The sequence below is a fragment of the Nelumbo nucifera genome, chromosome 4 (assembly GCF_055504915.1).
Source record: "Nelumbo nucifera cultivar China Antique chromosome 4, China Antique-T2T, whole genome shotgun sequence".
NCBI classification, from domain to species: domain Eukaryota; kingdom Viridiplantae; phylum Streptophyta; class Magnoliopsida; order Proteales; family Nelumbonaceae; genus Nelumbo; species Nelumbo nucifera.
Window position 1 is genome coordinate 41696407 of NC_142652.1, and position 20010 is coordinate 41716416.

The window sequence follows — 20010 nt, forward strand, 5'->3', positions numbered from 1 at the left end:
GAAATGCTCACATGGTAGTCACTGGTGACATACCGGCCCCTCCCACTACAACTACTATAGAGTTTGTTGCACTTGTTGCAGTGAAGGTCGAACTTGAGATATATGGGCAGTTCTTGAATCAGCGGGATACAATTAGTTCTAATTCAGTAACAGGTGGACAGCCAGGATAGGTGGTTATAGTAAAGCACACTCTACTTCCTTTGCTCACACAGGTAGTTCACATGCCACTACAAATTACGTTTCTACTACAGGTAAGGAGGGACCTCCTTGGATTATAGATTCTGGAGCCTCAGAGCACATGACCCATAGTTCCACTATCTTTTCCTCTTACCATCTCTGTTCTGGCAGAGACAGAGTCTGCACAGCTGAGAATCTCATGTTTCCATTGCTAGGAAGGGGTCTGTCAAGATTAATGACATCATTTCCCTTACCTCTGACGAAAGCATGAAAATGCATATCTAAAGTGTGATCAACAATTGACATTTGTAAAATAAAGAGCTTAAAAGTAATATTTTTCCAAGAAACCCAAACCCAAGTTCCATGACCCAAGTATGGGTGCTGATTCGTTTCCCGCTTTACTCTGAACAGGGTCCAGTATTTTGGGCATATATTTCTGTACAAATGTGGAAATTCGATGATTCTTCAGGCTATGGATAGTTAAGAGACAGAGCTACAATTTCTTTGTTGATAACTTCCTCTAAATAAATCTCTATATAGGCGAAAATTAGGGGATACAACGCGGATCCAGACTGAGCAGATTGAGGAGCCTGGCAACACAATAAAAAGGAAAAATCTGACCAAAAAGGGGGACGACTTTCAAAGGTTATTTGGCATTATTTTCTCTGTCTTTCATAGAGGAAAAGAGGGGAGAATGACGTCCAAGCACGGCTAAAGCTTCAACAAGGATAGGGAGGATCTTGATTGATGAGTTTTACTTGTTATTTTACTTCGATTCCTTGAGAGATTTCAATGTTTAATTTTATTCTTGAGAGATTTCTTTTATTATTTTGATAAACCTTGAAGTTATATTCTTTAATTTCAATATAAGATTAGTCATGCTTTTTTTATGTGCAATTTGTTAGAAAATAATTCATTGGGTAGATTTATTTTATGAGTTGATCCTTGACGGCAATACTGTCAATCTGATATATTGTCGTTCTTGGGTAGTTTGTAAAAACAAATCATTCTGTTCTTTATCGAAAATTAATTCTCTCAAAACAAATACTTTTGTTTTTGTTGTTGGCTTCAAAGTTGTATTTTCCGATTGTTTGTTTGGGATGTGAAACTTGCAATTGAGTGATAAATAGGAATCAAAGTCGAGACTAGTTAAAGGAATCGATCAAGTGAATCTTGAAACTTTGTTCATCACAATACTAATTTTCATCCTTTAATCATCGGTACTTTTATTCAAATATTTTTGCTCTTCTTTTTATTTTTAAAAATCATTTCTCTAGGTTATTCATTCTTAGTGATAACTCCTTTTGTTGGTTTAATCAAATTCTCTGTGGATTCAACACCTAAAGCTATACTTCAACGATCGCTTAGGCAAGGGTAATAATTTTGAGTGAGATACAAAATTTAGTGCCTTTGACGGGGAAGCCAAACCAACAACTGAGTTTGAACATTTTTTACCTCTTTTATTTCTTCTGTTCGTTTCATTTTCTTTAGTTGCATTTTATTTTCTTGATTTTATTTTCCTTTTCTTCATTTTGTAAGCTAAAAAAATAAAAATAAATAAAAAAATAGGAGCCTAGGGTGTATAAATAGACCAAGGGACAAAAGAGAGAGATTTGCTAGACAAATACGAATAGACCCACTACCACTCCCTGAAGAAGTAGCATTTAGTTCATCCTTTGCTTTTGAAACCATGAGTCAACACGAGGATAATCCTGTTAGGTCTTTAAAAGACTATCTACACCCCACCCGGACAGCCACACCATCATGCATCATGTTCCCTTCGAATACACCACAATTTGAGTTCAAACCTGGAATGATCCAACTCTTGCCTAATTTCCATGGTTTAGACAGTGAGAATCCATATGTGCACATTAGGAAATTTGAAGAGGTAGTAGCCACCTTTCATAACTGAGTTGATATTGCAGACATTGTTAGGCTGAAAATTTTCCCTTTTTCCCTGAAAAAGAGAGCTAAGAATTGGCTATACTCTTTGAGACTGAGATCCATAGGTACATGGGCGGAGATGACCCAAGTTTTTTTTTAACAAATAATTTTTGCACCATAAGACCAACAACCTTAAGAGACAGATCTCAACATTTTCTCAAAGGGATAGTGAAACCTTATACCAAGCTTGGGAGAGATTCAAAGAACTACAGAACCTGTGTCCGCACCATGGGTATGAAAGTTGGAGGTTAGTCATCTATTTTTATGAGGGTTTAACTAACAGGGAGCGCCAATTCATAGAGATGATGTGTAATGGGGGGTTTTTGCAAAAGGATCATGAAGAAGCCATAGATTACCTGAATGAGTTAGCTAAGAAAGCCCACACGTGAACTGGACCTAGTTCTATTGATTATACTAATAAGTCACGTCCAACTGGGATTTACCATCTTAAGGAGGAAGACAACCTCAAAGCCCAATTAGAAGTTATAACAAGGGAACTTGAGGCCTTAAAGATGAGAAATAATAAAGTCACCCACATGGTTGCTAGTGTAGAAACTCAAACTTTATGTTTTGTTTGTGGGGGATTTAGCTCAGGATTGCCCAACCTATGATGATATGAGAGAGGTTTATGAAGAACAACGTAATGCCTTAGGAATGTATAAGAAACCTTTTCTCACCCTATTCAGATACCTATAACCCTACCTGGAGGAACCATCTCAATTTTAGTTGGAAGGTTGATCAGAACCAACCTACATCATCCAACAATAATTGGAGTATAGAGGCGCAACCATCTAGATTTCATCCTGCACCTCAATACAATGCTCATCCAAATAGGAATCCTTTAGAGGAAACACTTCAAGCATTTATGGAGGCACAAAATAAGACTAACCAAAAGTTTGAATCTGTTCTTGCGTAGGTGGTTGAAGAGAACAAGGATATCAAGAGTCAAATAACTAAGCTTACCAATGCTCTTGTTATACAAGAAAGAGGCAAAATTCCATCTCAGCCTCAGACCAATCCGAAGGGGTCACATATGGTACAGGAATCCACCTCTGATTCGAAGAACATTATGGGGGTCCACGCCATCACTACTCGTAGTGGTAAGGTTTTAGATGGGCCTTTGCCAAGCCCCTCTCGCACAAATGTCACCACTTCAAGAAGAACTGAAGATGCCCCCTCAAAACAGCTAGAAAAGGAGGCTACAATCCAAGTGCCCTTTCCCCAAGCTCTCAGATCTAGAGGAAAAAATTTAGACAACCAATGTGAGATTTTGGAACATTTGAAAGAAATTAAGATTAATCTACCTTTGTTGCATGTGATTAAGTAGGTACTAGCTTATGCCAAGGTGATCAATGATCTATGTACCATGAAAATGAGACACCATGTCAAGAAAATTGCATTTCTGACAGAACAGGTAAGTGCAGTGATTGAGCAGAGAACATTGCCGAAGTACAAAGATCCAGGGTGCCCCACAATTGACTGCCATATTGGGACACAAGAGTTCAGTCAAGCTCTCTTGGACTTAGGAGCAAGTGTAAATTTAATGCCTTATTTGGTTTACTTGCAATTAGGTCTTGGAGAGATAAAATCCATGTCTGTGGTGTTACAGCTAGCTAACCGTTATATTCGGAAATCGAGGGAGATAGTAGAAGATGTTTTGCTTCAGATTGATAAATTCTATTATCCTGTTGATTTTTTGGTTTTAGATACTCAATCTGTGATTGACAGTGAGTCAAAGATTCTGCTTATTTTAAGAAGGCCATTCCTTGCTACAGCCAATGCTCTTATCAATTGTAGGAATGGTTTGATGGATCTTTCATTTGGGAATATGACTCTTGAGGTGAATATTTTTCATGTTGGAATCACCAAGACGAGGACGAGTGCTATCATACCTACATGATAGACTCTCTTATTGCAGAGGAAGTAGAAAAAAGGGAAAATTCTGAATCTTTAGAATATCTCCTCTATAATTATGATTTGAATTCTAAATTTTTGTTTTATCCTATTAATGATGTCTCTAATGCTTCCTCTATTTCTAATGACATGTAGGATAATCAAAAAAAGTTTTGGCAACTACGCTTTGAAGAGTTGCCGTGTGAAAGAGAACAGCCGACGCCATCTTCTATGGAAACACCAAAAATAGAGTTATCCCCACTTCCTAAAGGATTGAAACATGCATTTTTTGGACCAAGTATTGTTTTGGGACATATCATGTCTGTAAGGGGAGAGTTCTCCGAGTTAATAGACAACGGTTGAAGCATTATGTGGAGAGGGTAAACCAACATGAGAAGATCAGTCTTGTAACTCTGGTTTACAATGCTTAATCAGGTTCTATCTTTCTGCACTACCATTTTTGTTTTATTAGTTTTTTTATGTTTCCTTCTTCTAGTTGATTAATTTGTAAGTCTGGTCTCAGTCCATTGCTCAGGTGTCTCCTATCCTTTGCTTTGTTATTTCTTTTATTTTTTTCCAGTGAGGACACTGTATCATTCAGGTTGGGAGTGGTAGCATTGCATGCACATAATATGCATACTTTTTATATACATTCTTGTGTAAAAGAGAGACAACCAGCACTTTACTTATTGTTTTTGTTCTGGTAGTTTTTGTGTGAATAAGTTTGCATTGCATGCTTGAGAAGCTTAGATTGGACTTTCTGCTTTTCTATCTAGGTATAATTTCAAAATTGTTTGGTTTAAGTCACTTTTTCTATCTTAATTATCAAAGAATAACTTTTGAAAACTTTTTGCGCACAATACTAAGCTTTGTGGTTTGATGGATGTTCAATATATATATATCTAAGAGAATTGTCATGTTTAAGTGCACATTTATCTAGACTCACACCTTTTATGAGTGAACGGAGAGTTGAGGAAACAAATTATGAACTTTCATTGATCTGTTGAATTGGTTAGTTGTTGTTTAGAATGACATTACATGGTTTGAGGAATGTTTGGATGATAAGCTGAATGATGAAATTAGTCAATTTTCAAAAAAAAAAAGAAAAAAAAAAAGAGAGGGGGAGCTAGTTCGTGTTATGTTACGTGAAGCCTTTGGAATAACATGTGTAATATTAGTTATGTGAGAAACTCTACACTTTCCCTATTTTGCATTATCAAAAAAAAAGAAAAGAGAAAAAGAAAAGAAAAAAGAAAGAAAAAAGAAAGAGAAAAAAAAATTTGAAGGAGAAGACTCAGTACAATAAAGTCTTTCGTCAATTCAAAAGAAAACTTCTTATCTTGGGAAATAGTCTTTCTCACTAGGCTCGATTTTTATTTGTATTGCTCTCGTATTTGATTGATCGAAATCCTAAAACTGGTTTGTGGTGTAAGAATGGTGGAGTTCTAAACATCTAACTTTCCTATTTTCTAATTAGTGATCGTTTGTTTGTTATTCGTAAATTTGCATTTTCCTTGAGTGATTATCTGATTTCCAACTCCATGAGAGAAATACCTTGTCTCAAAATAGCTTACCTGTGAGGATATGGAGTTGAGGCTTTTACTTTGATTAATTCTCAAGGCTATATGTGTTGTGGTGTGTGGTATGAAGGTTTTGCTTAGTTCACACACATTCAATTTTGGAAGTTATAATTGAAGTAATTTTGATAGCATTGGTGATCTTTTTCCGACCTTTTTGTTTGAAATGCGTAAGTGGTTTTGCTGGATTTTTGTTTAAGCTAATCATTATTCTTTGTCTTTTTATTTGCGTTTAAATTGTTAGGGACTAGAAATAAGCTAGTTGGTGGTTGTGATGAAAGCATGAAAATGTATATTTAAAGTGTGCTCTGCAATTGACATTTATAAAATAAAGAGCTTAAAAGTAATATTTTTTCATAATAATTTTATAAATGTTAATTTTATTATTTGTGCAATTTTTATGCTGAATGAATTAATAATTGAATGGAGAAAAGCCCAAACATAGGTCCAAGAAATCTAAACCTAAGTTCCATGACCCAAGTATGAGTATTGATTCGTTTCCCGCTTTACTCTGAATAAGGTCTGGTATTTTGGGCATATCTTTCTCTACAAATGTCAAAATTCGATAATTCTTAAGGCTATGGATAGCTAAGAGATAGAACTACAACTTATCTGTTGATAACTTCTCTAAATCAATCTCTATCCAGGCGAAAATTGGGGGATAAGACATGGATCCGGGCTGAGTAGATTGAGGAGCCTGGCAACACAATAAAAAGGAAAAATCTGACCAAAAAGGGGGACAACTTTCAAAGGTTATTTGGCATTATTTTCTCAGTTTTTCACAGAGGAGAAGAGGGGAGAAAGATGTCTAAGCATGGCTAAAGCTTTAACAAGGCTAGAGAGGATCTTGATCGATGGGTTTTACTTGTTATTTTACTTTGATTTCTTGAGAGATTTCTTTTATTATTTTGATAAACCCTGAAGTTATATTTTTCAATTTCAATATAAGATTAGTCATGCTCTTTTTATGTGCAATTTGTTCGAAAATAATTGATTTGGTAGATTTATTTTATGAGTTGATCATTGACTGCAATACTGTCAATCTGATATATTGTCGTTCTTGGGTAGCTTGTAAGAATAGATCATTTTGTTCTTTATCGAAAATTAATTCTCTCAGAACAAATACTTTTGTTCTTATCGTTGGCTTCAAAGTTATATTTTCCGATTGTTTGTTTGGGATGTGAAACTTGCAATTGAGTGGTAAATAAGAATCAAAGTCGAGACTAGTTAAAGCAAATCGATCAAATGAATCTCAAAACCTTGTTCATCACAATACTACTTTTCATTCTTTAACCATCATTACTTTTATTCAAATATTTTGCTCTTCTTTTTATTTTTAGAAAATTATTTGTCTAGGTTATTCACTCTTAGTGATAACTCCTTTTCTTAGTTTAATCAGCTTCTCTATGGATTTGACACTTAAAGCTACGCTTCAACGACATCTTAGCCAAGGGTAATAATTTTGGGCGAGACACCATCTATCCTGCATGTTCCCAAATTGAGTAATAGTCTGTTATCTGTTAGTAGTTTGACTAAGAACCTGAACTGTTCAGTAATTTATTCTCCTAATCATTGTATTTTGCAAGATTTGGATTCAAAAATGACGATTGGGAGTGGTCGTGAAGTGAACAGAATCTACCTCTTGGATGTGCTTCCTCCTCATCAAGGTCATTATGTCATCAGGGATAGTGAGTCAGGGTCTGTGAGTCAGATTATGCTTTGGCATAATCGTTTAGGTCATTTGTCTTTTTCTTCTTTGAGTTTCTTATTTTCAAAGCTTTTTGAATCCGTTAATTTGTCAAGTCTAGAGTGTGAAAGTTGTCAACTTGAAAAACATTGTAAACATTCCTTTAAAGTTAGTAATAAAAGATGTCCATCTCCTTTTGATGTTATTCATTTTGATGTGTGGGGACCTTATCATGTTCCTTCTGTGGGTGGTGATCGATATTTTCTCTTTTTTGTAGATGATTTTTCTTGATATTCTTGGATTTACTTAATGAGATCCCGAGATGAGGTACCATCCTTGGTATGGCAATTTCATCAGGTGGTGCTAATACAATTTGGAATACGAATAAAGGTGTTCGGATCAGACAATGTTAGGAAATATTTTGAAAAACATCTTGCTTCGTATCTGTTAGAATATGGTGTTGTCCATCCGAGTAGTTGTACCTACAGTCCACAATAGAATAGTGTTGCAGAGAGGAAGAACAGGCACATTATTGAGATTGCAAGAAGCATGATCACATTTACAGTTCCAATTCGCTTTTGGGGTGATGCAGTTCTCACAATAGTCTTTTTGATTAACAGAGTGCCCTCCCATATACTTAGATGTTCCATATTCCTCTCAAAGTATTTGGGTGTTTTTGCTTTGCACATATTCTTGGTCCTCATCGTTCAAAACTTTATCCGAAGGCAAAGAAGTGTGTCTTCCTTGGATATGTAGAAAATCAGAAAGGGTACTGCTGCTATGATCTAGTCTCTAGGAGTCGGTATGTTACTATGGATGTCACCTTTTTTGAGTCCACATCCTTCTTCTCGAAGAATCCTTCTCATGAGAATGTTTTGGGGAGGTGAGTGAGCAGTCTATCCCTCTTCCGATTCTAGTTCATGTGTCCACTCCAGTGTCTAATCCTCCTATGCCACCTACCTTACCACCTCCCTTGCATCCTGCTTCTCAGTGCTACTCATGACAAAGACTTCACAGGGAAGTTGGTTCAACTGCAGCAGAACTCACATCACTTCCTATCGGTTTCTTGGAGACTCCAGATTCAGCTGACACGGATTTAGGTATTCCTCTTGATCCCTCTATTGTTTCAGTTCCCATTGATTATACTAATCCCATTACAAATAACCCGGACCTTCCTATTGCTCTCAAAAAAGGAAAGAGAAAGTGTACTCATTGTATTTCATAGTATTTATCCTACAGTGGACTTTCTCCTTCCTACCGTGCTTTCTTTTCCTCTCCTGATTATGTCTATACACAAGGGTGTTAGTGAAGCTCTCTCTAAACCTGAGTGGAAGACATCTATGCAGGAAGAGATGGAAGCCTTAATTAAAGATAAAAAATGGGAGATTGTAAACTTACGTGAGGGCAATGAGACTATTGGATGCAAATGGGTTTACATAGTCAAATATAAGGCAGATGGAAGTATAGAAAAGTATAAGGCCAGACTTATTACAAAAGGGGACACACAGACCTATGGCATTAATTACTTAGAGACCTTTGCACTGGTTGCAAAGATGATTTCTATTTTGATACTTCTTTCTCTTATTGCCACATACTTATGGCCCCTATTTCAACTTGATGTGAAGAATAATTTCCTAAATGGAAATCTGTAAGAGGAAGTGTATATGAATCTTCCTGCTAATTTGAAAGGAAAAGGTATGCAGACTTAAGAAGTCACTTTATGGTTTAAAGCAGTCACCCAGAGCATGGTTTGATAGGTTTAGGAAGACCTTGATTTCTTTTGGCTACTCTCAAACTCAATCCGACCATACCTTGTTTGTGAAGCGGCGGGGATCCATGGTGTTAGTACTAATTGTTTATGTGGATGATATTGTTGTCACATAGAATTACCTAAGTGAGATTGACAGTCTGAAAAAGAATCTACACAGGGAATTTGAAATTAAGGATCTTAGAGAGCTTAAGTACTTCTTGGGCATTGAAGTTGCAAGATCAAAACATAAAATTTTTATTTCTTAGTGGAAGTATGTTTTGGATCTTCTACAAGAAACAAGGAAGCTTAGGACAAAGGCAGTCAGTACTCCTATTGATTAGAATAACAGAATTAATGCATCAGAAGGTGAATTGGTAAAGGACATTGGGAGATATCAGACTTGTGGGGTGGTTGTTGTATTTGTTTATGGCAAGACCAGACATCTCCTATGCAGTGAGTGTGGTGAGTCAATACATGCATGCCCCACGAGTCCAACATTGGGAGGCTGTTGACATGATTCTTGCTCATCTGAAGGAACATCCAAGTAGAAGCATACTATTTACTAATCATGGATAGTTGAACCTAGAGGCTTATACAGATGTTGATTGGACAGGATGCTTTGATGACAGGAGATCTACTTCAGGAGTCTACACCCTTGTTGGGGATAACCTAGTCTCGTGGAAAAGTAAGAAACAAACAGTGGTGGCAAGATCAAGTGCAGAAGTAGAATACAGGGCCTTGGCACATGGACTTTCAGAACTTCTCTAGATCCGTTCCTTATTAGGAGAGATTGGTGTAAAGGCAGAAGAACCTATGATGTTGTACTGTGATAATCAGGCAGCAATTAACGTTGCCCATAACACAGTTCAGCATGACCGAACAAAGCACATTGAAGTGGATAAACACTTCATCAGAGAAAGGGTGACTTCTGGGGAAATTTGTCTCCCATACATTGCTTCTGATCTGCAGCTTGCTGATGTTCTCACAAAAGGTGTTGTAAGAAATAAGCTGGAGCATGATCTACGTAAGTTGGGAATGTGTGACATTTACTCCCAACTTGAGGGGGAGTGTTGAGTTGGACTGATTTTTAGCTATTGGGCCCAATTATTTATTTCTTATTTTTAAGTTGTGAAGTTAGGAAGTTGTTGGGCTTTAGGCCCATTAGTTTATGTTTTTTAAGTTGTAATTGTTCAGCTACTTAAGTAGCCTCCCTACTAAGGGCATTCTTATAATACCTTATTCTTTTAAGTTGAGTATATAATACAAAAAGAGGTTAGCGGCCATAACTAATTCAATTCTACTTGACATTCTACTCTTTTTATTCTCCTCTTTTTTTCTCTACTGCTGAAACTCTTCATTTTCTTCTTCTTTCTTTTCACAAGTAATTTATCTAAAACTGTGATCAGTGATTTCTACTCAAGTGTTTAACAAAATCTAATCTAACTAGAAGAGGGGTTCAGAACTTCAGATCGTTGACCAGAACTGTGTGCTTTGTGGGCAGGTTATGGAAGAAACTAATCACCTGTTTGCTCATTTACATCAAGTTTATGGGGTCATTATCTCTCTACCTTGGGGATGAACTAAGTTATATGCCCGACTCTGTTCTGGACAGTCTTTGGAGCTAGGATCTTCCTAGTCTTTCAAAGTTTGCTAGATGTACCTGGTTAGCATTCTAGCAGCAACAATTGCCACAATCTACACTGAAAGAAACAAAAGGATAAAGACCTCCAAAGATTTAGGTGAGCCGGGGCCCGTTGTACTCTTTCAAAAAAAGAGATTTTAGGACCACATCTTTTCGTGTATGCAATTTGTATGATACGAACGAAAAACATATGCTATTGAAAAACTTTAAGCAAGCAGAGACCCACGTGAATTTGAATAAATACAGTTGATTGGTTACCAATTGGTTTATGGGTTGATTGATTATTAGCATTCTAGGTAACATAACTTTGGTATAACATAGGTATGGTAATTTTTAAGCATTTTCTTTAAAAGCAAAAAATAAAATTAAGGAAAAAAGTATTGGACAAACCTCAATTCAGCCCAACCCAACCCAACTTTGTATCCTTCAAATTACATCTAATTAAAGTTTGAGTTGGGGTGTTAATGTTGTTAAATTCGTAATTAAAAAATTAAAAAGCTTAATGAATCAATATTTTATCAGTTAAACCGTCAGTCATTCAGCCCATAGGAAATGTCAAATTACTAAGACATGGATTCCACTTGTTGTCAGGCTAATTATTTGCCCTGCATGCAAAGGCAAAATTAAACTGCAATTCTGTAAATTAAAATCGAAATGCATTCACCTCTGATGGTGTGGAAATTAAGCCATGTTCATGGATAGCAAAATTTTTCTAATGGTTCTTTCCAGACAGCACATTCGGTCCATTAATACATGAATCACTATCATTGTTCACAGTGATACATCATCATAAACCACTCAAAATTGTTTCGCCTTACCATAATAGTGAACATAAATCCAAGAAACGAACGCATCTCTAATTGAGATTCATTTACTAGAATCAACTGCAACTACAGCAACATCTCTGCAATCTGTACTGCATTAAGAGCAGCTCCCTTGCGTACCTGATCACCGCAAACAAAGATATCCAACCTGTTTGGGAAATAACTTTCTTTTCAGTATGATGTGTTATGCAGTTAAAAATTTTCAAAAAAGAATTGACAAACTGTGAATGTATCTCACCCATAATTTCCATCTTGAGACAGATCTTGGCGTATCCTGCCAACTGCAACATCATCTTTGTTTGACACCTCCAATGGGGTAGGGAAATGATTAGAAGCTCGATCATCAACAATCACCACACCTGCAGCTCTCTTCAGAATATCCCTTGCAGTGTCCTGGACAGAAGTTAAAAGAAAAAAAAAATCATCATTATCTAATTCCAAGTCTTATCACAGCTATATGGGTATAAATCCTGTTTTACCATTCTGCAATGTTTAATGCCATATCCATTGCTAAATTTTGAGCACTCAAATCATTTCTTACTACTTCGACCCATGTCCTTTTTGGTCTGCCCCTAACCCTTCTCGCTCCTTCAAAAAACATAACGTTCAAATTCAAAGTATAAAGCATAGGATGCAATTAACTTGAGGAAAGAGGAGATGGTGGGTGCAGTGGGGTGATGCAGGGACATCCAGTAGACCATCTCAGATCCCATGATGAATCACATCTGAAGTATGATAGGAGTCATAGGACCCACAGATCTCTCCCTACAATCTGTTGATATGGCCAAGTCAGAATTCTCAGATACCATCCTTGGGCCAGTTGTACAGCTTGAAAAGGTGATCTAAATTTGGCTGCTTGTATAAAATTAGCGCCACAGAGAGTGAATCCCACACATCTTTGATAGGATCTTAATTGATCTGTAAAGGATCATACTTTGTTTTACTTGCTTAGATCTCTTAATTCAGTTTAATAGGGTGAGACCAGAGAATGCTGTATGTTTTCTTTTATTAGAGCTATTTTGCAAGTAGGAACCCACAGTGCAGGTTGCCTCTGTTCTGTTCTTTGATAACAATTCCCAGTAGGTGACTAATGGTTGGATAACTTATTAGTTCCTAAACTAGAATACTAACTTGAGAGTAATCCAGGGCACATCGACCCCCCCCCCAAAGACTCTTTAGGTGATGGTCAGATAACTTATTAGTTCCTACAACTGTACATTAACTTGACAGTAATCCAGGGAAACATCGATTCTCTCACTCCCTTGATTAGTAATGATGATCAAAGAGATCCTATTAAAGATGTCACAATTCATCCATATCATTCTACTGAAGCTTTTTGGTAAGGTTACTGTTTCATTCATTTCTCAGTCCTGATCTACTAAAGGCCACTACCCAATGTTGGCCCCAGCCATCTGGGGTCCTAGGAGGGGTAGACTGGGTATGGTCCTACCCAATGATCAGCTAAAGTTTTAATTCTGGGGTCGTGTTTTGGTTTGCTGAGAAAGGGCAAAACGGTAATTATCGGTGGGGGTATCTTAATTCTTGTTGAGCATGATTTAAATAGGTACTTAGAGGTTTTAGAAATTAAATCCATTAATAAAGTTTGTTGATTCAAATGCTATATACAATCCATTTCATATCAACCTTCTCTTCAGGAATTGGAGGTGTTTTTAGGGATGCTACAGGGAAAGTGGTAACTTTGATTTCTGGGCTGATCAGAGTAGGGGACTCTGCAAGAGAAGAATTATTAGCCGTACACCAAGGACTGAAACTAGCAAAGCAACAGGGTTCTAAGAATCTGGAGATTGAAGACAACTCAAATCTGGAATCTCTTGGATGAATGACAGCAGTCCAGGTGTTTGGATGTTCAGAGATATAATACGAGAAATGAAGAACATAGCAAAGGAATTAGAGGCAAATTTCAGATGGGTATAGGGGACAGTAAATAGGATGGCTGACTGTTTGGCAAAACAAGGGATGTATAGGGACCAATTGCTTTGGGCAGATCTGTAGCAGGGGCTATTTAAGTTTGAAAAGAATTTATTTTCTTTTCCTTTGTATCAGAAACACATTGTAATGTTTTTCAGCAAGTTTTAATGAATTGATTACTGACTACTGATAAAAAAAAAAAAAAAGTTAATTCCATTAATGAAGTATGTTGATTAAAAGGTTTAGGTCCGAAATGTGGTTTTTTAAATAGTAAAGTTAACAAGTATTCTAATAAATTAATGTCCTGAAAAGTGTAGTTGACAGGCAATTACACTTTGTTCCAACCTTTTCTTGAATAAATAGTATCATTTCTGAATCTATTGAAGTTCTTGCTCCTCTTATTAGGTTCAACAAATAATTATCAGCTTATTCTTCATCATTCTACTTAGATCTATTTTTCATTTCTTCCTAAGGTCAAGTTCACTGTTGCTCTACTTCTTAATCTTGGATTCGTGTGGTTCTTCTCGTTATTAATATCCTTATTGAATCACTTGGTGAAAGCACATCAAAAGGGAATAACATTGTAACAATTGGGTTTCAATTACGGACATCTACTTTGTTGAATGGAATTAATTTAGGCACTAGTGAAATAATTAAGAATGTTATACAGTTGGGAGTTGGAAGCTTTATAACATGGGGTTCAATTCTATTGTTATGAAGTAATAAAGCCCAACACATCCTTCATTAAGGGGTTTCTAGCCAACAGTTGTGGTGTTAGCCATTTAATTAAAGATTTACCAGCCAAGCTTGCAGGGGTCTTTCATAAATGTAAACACATTGATCTGAAGGACTAAAGTAAAACAATTTACAATGGAAAACCATGATTTCTTACATATCATTGCAAGTTATATAGAGGAATCATAATCAATGCAGAGTGATTGTTAATTAGGAGCATTTTAAGGTTATCACATTCACAGCAACGATGAACACCCAAAAACCTAACACCTACATAAAATCACTACAGGAATTACACAATTAGTCTACAATCAATGTTTTGAAAACTAGAGGAGGCATCAAACCAGAAAGGGGACTGGTTTGGTTTTCCTAATTTAACCCGGTGGTTCCACTTCAAGATTGTCTGAACCAGTTATGTAGGACCAACTGCTCTGGTATCAATTGAACTGAAAGGGGGCCCCTTCAGTTCAACTGGTCAGCTCGTCCAGTTGTTGAAACATTGATCACAATAATGAAATGGTTGAACATGAAAGTGAAGCTAGAAGCTCCAGATCTACTGCTCTGGTATCAAATGGTTGAACATGGGCCCCTTCCGGTTCAAATGGTCAGCTGGTCTGGTTGTTGAAACAATGATTACAATAAAATGCTTGAACATTAAGGTAGAGCTAGAAGCTCTAGACCTACAAGAAAACATATGCAACACCAAAAAGATGTTTTTGCAGAAAAATACACCAAACAAGAAACAAAGGCCACAAGAAAATAAGATATCCACACAACGTCAATGCTCAACTGCAGAGAGTATTTTGTCTCAATTCAAACCTGAGACCACTTGCCAGTGGAGGTGGTGCCACAACCACCCAGATAAGAATGGATTAGCTAGAAATAGGCACTTCAAACATTCAGAAGAGATTAGTATTAACACAAGAAAAAGGCTAAAAGGACTTGCAGTAGAATAACAATATTCAGAGTGTAAATAAGTTGTTGTCAAACACTATTAAAGTAGAATATAACATGATATAAAACAATCCCAAAATATACCGACATAGATATCATAGAATTTGTGCATTTTGAAACAATCAGAAAAGCATGCATATCCATTATTTCAAGGTTTTTAATAACATTTAAATCCAAGTATTTATATCTCCATGAATAATGGGAATTTGAAAAGCAACAGTATCCAAATTTCACAGTCTTACCTCATCAAGTGGCTTCTCAAATTGTAAATTAATGCTTTCAGCATGTGCACGCATCACAGGGACTCGAATACAAGTGGCAGTCACCTTGACATTCGGATCATTCTGAATAAAATTAAAGCAAAAGTACTTTAGGTAGATTCAATGGTCATTAGCTTCTATCATCAAGGGAATTCCAAGATGATCAAATTTTAAAGAATGCCTAAATATAATATTTAACTAAGAAAAGCATATTAGATAGGTTAGATGGTTTGTGGCTTATAAGTTCAAAAACCAAGGGAACTCCAAGGAAGAGTTAGATGACTAAATCAAAAGAATGAGAAGATTCAACCAAATGCTTACCCAAATTTTCCTGGTCTCCTTCACCATTTTCATTTCCTCTTCATTATACCCATTTGAGAGGATGGGTGCATTGTGTGAGAACAAATTAAAAGCATACTGCATAAGGTGCAGGATAAGAAGTTAGTCTCACTGATTGGATGAAACATGCATCTAACCATGCTCACTAAGATAGACAACATGTGGATGAAATAAAGACATACCTGTTGCTTAAAAATATTACAAGTTGGCCTTTTTCCCTCCAGAACCTTATATTACAAACAAACAGAAATGTTAGCTTGGCCCAGACAATAATAGCAATCAACTTTGTCCTCTGTTAAATGGTTTAAAAAGTAATGGCTGAATAATAATAAAAATAATAATAATAATAATAATAATAATAATAATAATAATAATAAGGTATAGTGAAACAGAAGAAACCTCACGTGTCTGCAGTTCAAGCTCTTCCATTGCAGCAGCACCAGCACCACTAGCTGCCTGATATGTGCTCACGACCATTCGAATTACCTACAACATTTACATAGCATACAAAGCCTTAGTGTCCATTCTGAGTGCTAAAAACTTGCAACTTCCAATACATCATTTAGTTCTTTATGATGGAGGCTTGCAAACTCTCACAATGACAAGTAATGCAAAGTTAACAAGCCACTATCATCAAATGACCACAAATATTTGAAGGAAGAAAGGACAACATGACTAGGATAGAATTGTGCCAAGTCACCATGTATCAATTGAATTTTAACCAAACAAAACTGCCTGAAGTAAACTGCTGAATCATTCAACTCTAACTATAATGGGGGTCAGATGTGGAGAAAAACCACGAAAAGCTAAACATTAAAAGTTCCTACAAAGCATTCACAAGTTCTTCCAATAATCTAGCATCATTTACCAAATATTGTTCTCTAGCGTGCTACCTCCAAATCAATGCTGAACTTAAGGAATAAAAATAATGTCACTTAACCTCTACATTATGTTCATCACTAGTTGGCTCGAAAATAAAAAGGAAAAAAAAAAATCACTACTTTCTTGTCTGAAACTTCAGGCCAATGAAAGATAAGCACAATAGGGTGCTCATAATTTAATACGAGCATCCTTGTAGAATCATCACTGATTTCTATTCTCTTCTCTCTCAAAATGAATAAGAAGGATTGGTTCAGGTACAGAAAAGAAATGGAAAAATTAAAAAGAAAAAGATTTTTTTTTTTGGAAAAGGTAAGGCAATTTATGCAGATACTGTAAAGACCCCAGGCTTGACAACCCAACCCCCTACCCACCCTTTCGAAATGAAGTACTCAATGCCAAGTCTGGAAAGAACAGACCCCAAACTAGTTCAGTCTCCTTACTCTTCTCCTAGTTAAATCATCTACCAAGTTGTTAGCAGATTTCCATATCCAATGGAAGTGAAATGTTCCTTATTGCCACTATGCTTTCACTTATCCAAGATGGTGATGAAGAAACCATGAATCCTTTCTCTATCCCTTATCCATCCAATCATAACCTGTGGATCCCTTTCCACTGCCACCGTATAGTAAACTAGTGGTTGAATCAGCAGTTAGCTCATTTGGAGAAACAACAAAGAAAATTTCATGTTCCGTTGTTACTGGTATATCTAGGCATTGCCTTATGTCCATAATAGCAGTAACTATTTATGTGTTATAGGTCCTCTCACCCTACTACGGGCAGCGCCGCACCGGCTTTTGTTATCACACTCGAGGATGTGAAAATTCTGAATGGAGGGCACTTGTTCAAGGACAAGAAGAAGCTAAATCAAGAAATTACAAACATGTTCTTTCTGATGCAGAGAGCATGGCGTGGAAGCTGAAAAATCCTACTCTCGACTGGGATTGGGTTGAACAATCTCTGAGGGAACAAGCTCTATCTTTAACAAAATGCTTTGAATCCTTTTGTATATATCATATTAATAGAGAACAGATAAAGGACTAGATGTACAAAGTTCTGCTATGCAAATATATTCTTTCTTTCGAGTTTGCAAAAAATTGAAAAAAATAAAAAATAAAAAGAAATGTACCTTTGCATGGTGATGTAGAGGCGTGGCAGCCATCAAACATATAATAGTAGAACAATTAGGATTAGAAATCAGAGCTCCCTTTCCAGACCCAAGCTTAATATGAGCCATTGCATCCGGGTTCACCTCCGGAATGACAAGTGGGACCCTCTCATCCATCCTAAATGCAGAGCTGTTATCGACGACAATGGAGCCACTATCAACTGCAATTGGTCCAAACTTTTTACTAATGGAACCTCCAGCACTGAAGAGAGCAATATCAATGCCATTGAAGCTGTCTTCAGTTAGCTCTTCAATGACATAATCTTTGTCCTCAAAAGTCAGCTTCTTTCCGGCTGAGCGCTTGCTGGCAAGCATGCGAATGTTTCGGTAAGGGAAATCTCGGTCGGAGAGGACTTGCAGGAACTCTTGGCCGACGGCGCCTGTGACGCCGACAATGGCCAGTGATGGGCCGTCTTCCTTGAGACCCATCCGCACAGTGAAGGCACCGCTTCTTCTTCTGGAAGTGGATGTGTTCACTGCGAAGCTGGTGGCACGCCCATTGAGTGGGTAGTGATATTGAGAAACAACTGCAGCCCTCATTTTTTTTTCTTTCCGGGATTCTGTGCACACTTTCACTGTAGAAACAATGCAAGATGAGATAGGGAAAGATGAAAAGAAAGCAAAAACATATCAAAATCGAACTAACGCATAAACCCCAAATTTCTTTCTTGATTTACAGATGATTAATAGGAAATACAAACTGACTCTTACCGGTAACAAGAGAAGCTCGAAGAGAACTGAGACTCAGATAAGAGTAGGTGCTCTACTGTTGTTCTTCGAGCGTTCACCGCGTAAACAAGATAGATGACGTTTTCCCGACTTGCTGAATAAACTCTGAAATCTGAACACGGTGAGATACTGAGATACCAAAGTAGGATTTATATATACATTCAAAAAGCAAAGCAAAACATAGGGCTGCAAATGGTATGCTTCGCGGGTGCCAGAAGCCTGCGGCTAAACGGGTGAAGTCTCAAGCTGGTTGTAACAGAGACCTGGTATCGAATCCCGTCACTCACTTGGGCTGGGATTAATGCCTTTAGTGTGTATTCCATTACCCAAAAGAAAAATCCATTTAAATATAAAATAGTAAAATACTTTGCAAGTTGAAGTTGGTAATATTTAAATATAAAAGTTACTTTTAAAATCAAAAATGTATCATAAAAGCTATTTGTAAAGAAAAAAAATTACTTTTGGGTTAAAAATATAGAAAAGAAAAAATACTGAAATTAATTATAGATTACAGCTCTGTAGTCTGTACAAAGGTCAAAACCGGTGTGCCGCAAGGAGAAGAGAACGATTCAAATACAGATTAGCGCTGTGTACTTCACTTAGTGATAGTGACACTTAACCCCCTAAATTTTCATTTGACACAAGAAGACCCTTCTAAACTTTAAAATTTCAGTACTTTGCCCCCTCTCCCCCATACGTTAATTATATTGACATGAAAAGTTAGACTTTATTTAGGGCTATGGGTCATTTAATAGAACATCCTATAGTTTTACAAATTTAGTTAAATCTATTCTATAGGTTTTATTTTATTAAAACACCCCTATAATTTGCAACCTATTTACTTGATCGATCTTTCATCAAGAAGTGTTTTATCTTGTCAATATGAAAATAGTAACACGATCACTTAAATTGAGTGGAAAATGTTCAAGGGCATAGATCCATGATTATTTATTCCAAAAGTTCCCTTAACAATTCTTCATATAGAAAATAAAATTGACCAAATAGAATTGTTGCTCGTGTCTTATTAGGGGTAAAAATAACCAAATAGAATGGTTGCTTGTGTCTTATTTGGGGTAAAAATGGTATTTTTATTTTTATTTTGTTTTGATTAAATTTATTCAAATGGACAATAGGATCAAAACTATCATTTTCCAATGTCATATAATTGAAAGTTGATTAAGTAAATTGATTCCAAACTATGTGGGTTCTTAGTAAAATAGAAACTATATGGTAGGTTTTAGTAAATTCGTGAAGCTATAAGGGGGTGCTTAGTAAATGACCATTATACTTCCAATGTATCAAGTACAAAGCACCTGCGATACTTCGAAGACCATTTAGGTGAAACTTAAAAAAATATATATATTTTTCAAAGTAAAAATAAATAATGGTGTTTAGATATAACACGATTACATGTACGCATGACATGTAGTATATGTATATGCTACCATATGTCATATATATGTAAATACATTAATCAAATGTCCCAATGCATCCATATATACTGTCATGTGGCACACACGTAT

General features: G+C 36.4%; 2 protein-coding genes and 1 non-coding gene across 4 annotated transcripts; 1 reads left to right on the forward strand and 2 right to left on the reverse strand.

The window, feature by feature from the left end:
• Positions 1–11: 11 nt before the first annotated feature.
• On the forward strand, positions 12–4021 carry LOC104611088 (uncharacterized). Its single transcript, XM_010278008.1, has 3 exons — positions 12–146; positions 3038–3331; positions 3449–4021. The coding sequence occupies exons 1-3, from the start codon at positions 12–14 to the stop codon at positions 4019–4021; spliced, it is 1002 nt and encodes a 333-aa protein (XP_010276310.1).
• Positions 2250–2356, reverse strand: LOC148792227 (small nucleolar RNA R71). The gene has a single exon (XR_016071008.1). It is a non-coding gene; the product is annotated as a small nucleolar RNA R71 (small nucleolar RNA).
• Positions 4022–11377: 7356 nt separating the features above from the next.
• Positions 11378–18686, reverse strand: LOC104611043 (semialdehyde dehydrogenase family protein). 2 transcript variants are annotated; one of them, XM_010277955.3, is made up of 8 exons: positions 18470–18686; positions 17720–18333; positions 16111–16197; positions 15894–15938; positions 15694–15789; positions 15355–15456; positions 11733–11887; positions 11378–11642 (listed from the first exon to the last, which is right to left on the reverse strand). In XM_010277955.3, the coding sequence occupies exons 2-8, from the start codon at positions 18296–18298 to the stop codon at positions 11561–11563; spliced, it is 1146 nt and encodes a 381-aa protein (XP_010276257.1). In that variant the 5' UTR covers positions 18299–18333; positions 18470–18686; the 3' UTR covers positions 11378–11560. The 2 variants fall into 2 exon arrangements, with proteins under 2 accessions (XP_010276257.1, XP_088759393.1); XM_088903267.1 differs by lacking the exons at positions 11378–11642; positions 11733–11887 and adding an exon at positions 11931–12082.
• Between the last annotated feature and the right edge of the window lie 1324 nt (positions 18687–20010).